At 58.8% G+C, this 7,277-nt stretch overlaps 1 protein-coding gene across 1 annotated transcript in view; it reads right to left on the bottom strand.

Moving 5' to 3' along the window:
- Window positions 1–1,743: 1,743 nt before the first annotated feature.
- The window catches only part of IGLON5 (IgLON family member 5), a 16,290-nt gene continuing 10,756 nt past the window's right edge, over window positions 1,744–7,277 (bottom strand). The window contains exons 4-8 of the mRNA XM_046682132.1: window positions 7,059–7,178; window positions 5,670–5,804; window positions 5,353–5,473; window positions 4,664–4,818; window positions 1,744–3,219 (exon numbers count right to left, since the gene is read on the bottom strand). Coding sequence (XP_046538088.1) covers window positions 3,131–3,219; window positions 4,664–4,818; window positions 5,353–5,473; window positions 5,670–5,804; window positions 7,059–7,178 — 620 coding nt within the window. The 3' untranslated portion in view covers window positions 1,744–3,130. The remainder of the gene's footprint in view (window positions 3,220–4,663; window positions 4,819–5,352; window positions 5,474–5,669; window positions 5,805–7,058; window positions 7,179–7,277) is intronic.

The following is a 7,277-nucleotide window of genomic DNA, read 5'->3' as shown; positions in this document are numbered from 1 at the left end:
CCACAGCGGAGCGCGCGAACTTAACCACTGGGCCACGGAGCCGGCCCCCAACCATGACTGTCTTAGGGACCCTTCCCTAACCCCTGCCTCGTCATGATTAGGTCCCAGAGTCCCTGAACATCCCGCTCCTCCTAAGTAAATACGTAATTATCGGTTTAGCCTCTGACTTCTTCTCTAAACTGAGAGCCTGTTGAAGGCAGAGACTGTGCCATTATCCCCAGCTCTTAACACAGAGCCTGACACACAGTAGGCAATCAATAAATACTGGTTGACTGATCAAATGTTTTGGTGCCAGTGAAGGGCTGGGCTGGCTGTGGCTCTCTCCAGCACGTCGTCTTCCTTTTTAGCTGGGTTTCTCATTGGAAATTTAGGGAGTGTGTCAATGAAGATTCTTTTGGCTGCAAGGAACAAAATAAATAGTGGCAAAAAATCTGGAGGTGGGTGGTTTCAGGCTGGCTCAGCAACTTAGTGACCCCATCAAGGACTTGAAGTCTTTGCATCCTTCTGCTCTGCCACCCTCAGTGGGTTGGCATGTTGTCTCATGTAGCAAGATGGCTGCTGCAGCTCCAGGTATTACATCTTCATACAACTATATCTGAAGAGAAAAGGAAGGGAACAAGTTTCCCTTCCCCTCCCCCTCCCCTCAACCCACCTCACGAATGGGGAGAAAACTTTCCTGGAAGCCTTCCAGCGAACTTCCCTTATGTCTCATGGACCAAAACCTGGCCACATTACTGCAAAGGAGGCTGGGAAACTAAATCTCTCAACCTGTGTCATGGAAGGTGGGTCTGACAGCCAAGAAGAAAGAGGAAGCAAATAACTAAAGCATAGGCGACCACCATCCATCTCAGGGAGGAAAGGATATGAGGCATTCTGGTTAAAGATTGGGGTGAAAGAGGCCCTTGGGAAATAGAGCTCTTGGATCCTTTGAAAGAGTGAGGGCTGGGTCCTGGGTACCTGGACCCTCTAAATCTCTTCTATAACATCAGAGTTTCATTTCGTTTTTAGTCACTAGAGACTGTGATTTACTATCATATTAGTGTCTAAAAGAACACCTAACACAAATCCACTTAAACATGCAGGGGACTTTATTGCTTATGTAAATGAAGGTGGCCATCAGGTAAGTTTTGATCCAGCTGCTCAAATGATGTCCTCAAGGACTCAGTTTTTCTAGACACTCCACTCTGCATTCCATGGTGTTTCTCTCATTCTCAGGCCCCAGATGCTGTCTTCCCCATCACTGCTGTCCCACAGACCCAAGACCTCTCCACGTGATGGAGAAAAGCAGCCCTGCAGATCTAGACCTCATGTCACTCAGCCACATTATCCAGCAGAGCATCTCCTTGTGCCTCCATACAGCCCTGGTTGTCACTCTCTCATTGGCCTGACTGGGTCACGTGCCCACCACTGAACCCATCACTTTGGGAAATGGGCTATGTCGGGTGGCTTAAGCCAATCAGGGGCCACCCCTGCAATGGGTCAATGTCAAATCTACCAAGGAGAAATCGGAGAGGGTAGGAATGATGCTGGGGAGGCAACACCAAATGACCAAGACTCTGCCCTCCACTCACCCAAATCCTCAATGACACTGACAGCTGCAGGCAGAGACTTTGGAAAAAGGCGTTTATTGGTGTGGTGGTCTCAACACTCCCCATGAATCGGAACACACGGCCCCCAGGGCCCCCCCGCCCCCTCCCTTGCATCCCTCCCCCTCCCGTCCCTGTCCCCCGGACCCTGGGAATGGAAGACGATGTGGGATGGGGCCCACGCCCCTGTCTGAGGTACAGTCACTGCCCCTTGCCCCAGCCCCTGCTCTGCCCTCGTGCCCCCCAAGCTCTGGGTGGTGTGGTTCCGGGTGGGTGATTATAGAGGGTCTCCTGGGAGTTGGAGCTGGTGCCTTGACATCTTGATCTGGGCTGGGGATGTCTGTGTGATGCCTCTCTCCCTCGCGTTGTGGGATGTGGTGTGGCCAGGGTGGGGTATTCCTACAATCAGAGCTGAGGTCGCAGCCTCTCAGCGCCCCCTCCCGATGACAGTTGCCCACCCTTGAGTGAACAACAGCTGGTCACCAGCTACAGGACAGCTGGAGCCAGGGGGCTATTGCTGGTCACAGTCGCTGGTGCGTGTGTGTGTGTGTCTATCTGAGTGTGTGTGAGGGTGGTCAGGTCAGCCTTTGCGAGGTACAGTTGGTGGAGAGGCAGGGGGTGGCAGGCCAGCAAGCCCACACCTGTGGGTCGGCTGCAGGGGCACTGAGGGCAGCTGGCTGGCGCTGCAGGTGGCGGGCGGAGTGGGGGGTGTGGGCAGGGCAAAGCTCTGAGACAGACAGGTGACTACAGGCACCAGCCTGACAGTAAAATGGAAGCACCGATTGGCCCAGGAGGGGGCCAGAAAGTCCAGGGTTGGGGGACAGGGAAAGTGGGAAGGTCTCAGGCCGCTGAGCCAGTGATGGGGCCTCTGGCTGCAGGCAGCTGGTGGTTGACAGCAGGGAGGCCCGGAGCCAAGATGAGATCCCCCACCGGCTAGCAAAGGCTGAATGACAGCTCAACAGGGGAGCGCGACACCCCTCCCCAGTCGCCACCAGAGACACCCTCTCAACAGGGAGGGGCGGGGCGGTGTGCGTGCATATATCGGGAAAGCAGGGAGCCTGGAAACATCTCACAGCTTCTACCACGAAGCCCTTATACCTACCTCAGCCAGAGGTGAGAGGCAGCAGGGCTGGGAGCGGTGGACGTGGGGGCGTCGGGGGAGGGAAGATCGCTGAGCCCCCTTCCTTACCCACCCACCCACACACACAGACGCACACGTGCGGGCTCACGCTCACACACACCCACTACACACACGCGATCCGGTCGACAGCCTGAGCTAAGAGAGGGGTGTGGGGTGGCCGGGGGTGAGTCACAATCGGAAACGTGAAGGGTGGCGAGAATGGCTGTAGAAAGATGCATAATTTTGCGTTATCCCTCACAGTGATGGGTTCTCTAAAGATCTTTCTTCTTCCTCTTCCTCCTCTCTTCTTCCTCGGTGGCCGAGAGCTCTTCTGCCCCCTCGAGACCCACGGCGCTTGCTCCCCTATTCTCTCCCTCTCGGCCTCAGGCCCCCCGCAGCGGGAGGCAGCTGCTCTGGGTTCTTCCTACATCCTCCACCACAGCCAGCCCAGGGCGGAGAGGAGGGTCAGGGGCCCTGGGGGCCTCGGGGCCGAGTTCTCCAGGGATCCTGGGCCTGCGGAAAGAGAGAGGGTCACGGGAGGAGGCCCGGGAGGGGAGACGCCTTGTCTGTGTGGGTCTCGTCCGAGCCTTCCTCTCCAGGGGCCCCTCTGGGCCTCTCTCACTCAGCGTGCCTGCTCTTCTGACTGTTTTGAGTCTTAGCATCTCACGGAGCATTTGTCTCTCTGCCGCTCAGTCTCACTCCTGTCTTTCTCACATCTTCTCCACCTCGTTTTCACGGTCTGAGCCTGGGGCTCTCGGTGTCTGTCTGTCGTACAGTTTCCGTCTGTCCAGCATTGTCAGCGCGCGTCTTAGAGTCAACGCGTCCCCAACTGCACTCTTGACTTTTCTCCCCCAGACTGGCTACTGCTCTCCCCGCCCCCACCCAGTATTTCTCTGTTTCAACACTTCATAAATCCGCATCCATCCAGCCGCTCAAGCCAGAACTCTGGAAGCACCTCGACCCCACTTCCCTCTTCCCTCCACTTCCAGAACATCTCACGGATCCAGAGACCCTGTGCCACCCCCCACCGCTCCTGGCCTGGGGTTTGGGGCAGCCTCCTCTCTGGCCTCGCTGCCTTCCTCTCGCGCCGCTTACAGTCCACCCCTCAAATAGTAGTCTAAGTGATTCTCTTTAGAAGCATCAACTGCATGCCATTCTGCTTAACAGCCTCCAGTGGCCTCACCCTGCAGTAGAATGCAATCCAAAATCCTTACCACGGCCCATGAGACTGGCTCTCCCTTCCTCTTTAACCTCAGGCTCCACGTGATCACTCTGCTGGGGTCCTGCTAGCCTCCTGGCTGTGCCTTTGCACACGCTGTTCCCTCTGCCCGCAGAGCTCTTCCCGCAAGTCTTGGCAAAGTGGGCCTTCCTCTTACCGTTCTCGTCTCAGTTCAAATGTTACCTCTCCAGGAAGCTTTCCTGGAGCATCCCCAACCCTATTATTTATTTTCTCCGTAGCCCTTATCGATATCCAAAATTACTTTTTGCTTATTTATGTGGATACGTATTTGTTTGCTTTTTATTTGATTTATGCCTACTTGTTTATTGCTTTCCTACTACTACTAGATTGTGAACTCTGTGAGTCCCCAGACCTTGTCTCATTTGTGCGTTGTGGTATCCCCCCAGCGCCCAACACCCGACCCTTAGTGGCGCTCAGTGAATCGATATTCATCCAACCGATCGGTTTCTTGCTCAGTCGCATCGCTTGAGTCTCAGCGTCTGTCTCTTTACTGAATTCGGGGTCGATCTGGGGCGGTCCCAGCGTCTCTGCCGCCCCGGCCTCGCCCATTCTGCCCTGACCCCGCCCACTCCACAAAGGCCCCGCCCACTCCACAAGGCCCCGCCCACTCGGCCCCGGGCTCCTCCCGCCGCCCCACCCCCCGCGCATTCTTCCCAGGCCCCGCCCACGCCACCAGGCCTCGCCCCTCCCACCGCCCGGCCGCCTCGCTGGACGCACGCAGGAGCCGCATGGAGGCGCTGGACACTCCCAGCCGGTTGGCGGCGCGACACGTGTAGTTGCCGTAATGTCTGGCGCTCACGTTGGCGAAGAGAAGCATCGAGCGGGTGCGCTCCGTCTGCACCTTCAGGCCCTCGGCGGTGCCGCTGCTCAGCCTGCCGGGCACCTGGGTCAGGAACCGGACCCCCTCGGGGCGCAGAGCCCAACCCCTGACTCTTAGGCTCCCCGATTCTGCCCCCTACCCCAGCGACCCCTAGCCTCGGGTTCTGGCTCCCTGTGGACCCCGGGCCGCTCTCACCGACGCCCCTCTGCAGGTTCCCCAGCCCCTCAGGGGCACTGGATTCTCCCGGTCTGTGCCACCAATCTCTAGAGGCTCCCAGACCCTGCTGGACCCCGACCCCAGATGTCCCCTAAACCTTCCCCGCCAGATCCACAGCATCGACCCCCGACCTTCTCCTTGAATAGCCCAAGGAGCGTTCATGATGGCGGGACCCGAGTTTCCAGAAAGTCCCCACAATCTCGCCAGGGCCCAGCGGATCCCATCACCTGGAAGCTGGACCACCCCCCACCCACCCGCCAGTTCTGGGAACCTAGGACTCCGCTATCTTCCGCGCGCCCCCCCACCCCCCCAGCCCAAGGGACCAAGAACCGCGCCCCCCCCCCCCCCCCCGGCCCCATGCTGTCCTCACAGTCTGTCATCCTTGTACCACTGGAAGTCCGCGGGGGGCACCGCCATGGCTTCGCAGCGCAGGAGGGCGGCCCGGCCCAGGGCCGTGCGGGCGCTGGTCACATCCGTGATGGTTGGAGGATCTGCGAGGGGTGAGAGTCAGCAGATTCTCCTAGCCAGGTGGGGACTGAGGGTCCTGGCCCCAGCCCTCTCCTGCCTCCTTCCCAAGAGTCCGGTCCCCAGCCCCTCCTCCCTCAGACCCTTCCTCCCCGCTCAGACCCTTCCTCTCCAGGGACCCGGGGCCCGCCTCCCCTTCGTGCGAGGTGCCGGGGGGCTCACAGTTGACTGTGACCAGCACGCGGCGGCTGTCGGGCGCCGAGTTAACCCCGTTGTGAGTCACACACTCATACTCCCCGGCCTGGCCCCGCTGGATGTCGGAAATCTCAAGGATCTCGCCCTCCGAGGTGAAGCCGTCTGTGGGGGGAGGGGAGGGCAGGGGGCAGGGCCGGACACAAACACTTAACACGGGACAACACGGCACAACACGGACACACATCAGCGGGGCGGGCACCGCAGGGCCTTGGGTGCCCGGGTCAGTGGGGGCCTCCTGGTAGGGGTGGGGCAGGGAGTGAGGTTCTGGGGCTTGGTAACTAGGACCCAGAGAGAGGGGCCTTAGAATTTGAGGGTCAGGGGATCCAGGGATCTGGGAGCTCATGACCCAGCTCACAGGGCTCAGAGGACCCAGTGGGGAGGATCCTAGGATCTTGGGACTCAGAAAGATCCGAGGAATACAGACCCAAAGGGGGAGGGTCCAGAGTTCTGGGATCTAGCTTGGGGGGTCCAGGGAATCAGGAATTGGTGATTGGGATCAGCGATCCAGCTATGTGGAGTCTTACGACAGATCTCCAGGCTCAGAAGACCCTTTGGCATTCAGGGCTTCTGGGGATCCAGGATCTCAAGAGCAGGATTGTGGGGCTCAGATGACTCAGTGGGGGAGGAGCCAGGGATCTGAGACCTAGGTATCAGGTTCAGGGGTCTCAGGGGATCCAGTGATTGGCACCTTTGGCCTCCGAAGACCCAGCGAATGATGATCTAGGGATCTGGGAACTGGTGGTGGGGATCCAGGTAAAAAGGGCAGTGGGAGAAGTCTGGGATCTGGGAGGTCATGTTCAGGGACCTTGGCACCATGTTCGGGGGTAGACTAGAGCACTGGTGCTCCATCATCAGAATCTCCCAAAGGGCTTGTTAAAGCAGACTGTGGCCGTGGTGGAGGGGGCGCTTCTGATTCATGAGGGCTGGGTAGGCCCAAGAATGTGCATTTCCAGCAAGTTCCCAGTGGTGCTGATGCTGTGGGTCTGGGGACCACACTTTGAAAACCACTGGGCTGGTGCATCCAACAGAGGAGATAAAGTGATGCGACCAGGAGACCGGACCGTGGGCCGGGGCACTGGCTGTACCCTGGCTCAGCCATCTAGTGGTGGGGATCTGAGTCCGGGAGAATCCTGTGGGCTGTGGGGAGAGACTGGGATAGTGGGGGTGGGGATGGGGGGCAAGCTGGGGTCTAGCTGGAGATCAGGGTGGGAGGGGGAAATCAAGTCATCACAAGCGTTGGGGGTATCAGGAATGGGGGAAGGGTGATTCTGGGAATCTAGCTAGGGATACAGGGAGTCGAGGGGCCCAAACTGTGGAGTCGGGGAAGGGGCTTTGGGTCAGGGGTGGGGTCCTCACCTCGGAGCTGCCTCCAGGTGACCGTGGGCTCTGGCCGCCCCACAGCCAGACAAAGCAAGTTCACATTGCCTCCCTCATTCACCGTCACAGGCGAGGAGATGTTCACGATGCGGGCGGGGACTGCAGGCCAGTGTGGGGAGAGGTCAGCCAGAGGTTGGATATGGGCTCCCAGGACCCAGAAGTCCAGGCCTCCAGACCCTCCTCCCTCAGACCCGGGAG

Source organism: Equus quagga, chromosome 13, assembly GCF_021613505.1.
Source record: "Equus quagga isolate Etosha38 chromosome 13, UCLA_HA_Equagga_1.0, whole genome shotgun sequence".
NCBI lineage: Eukaryota > Metazoa > Chordata > Mammalia > Perissodactyla > Equidae > Equus > Equus quagga.
The sequence above is the reverse complement of the archived record's forward strand: the minus strand, read 5'-3'. Positions and strand labels throughout refer to the sequence as shown.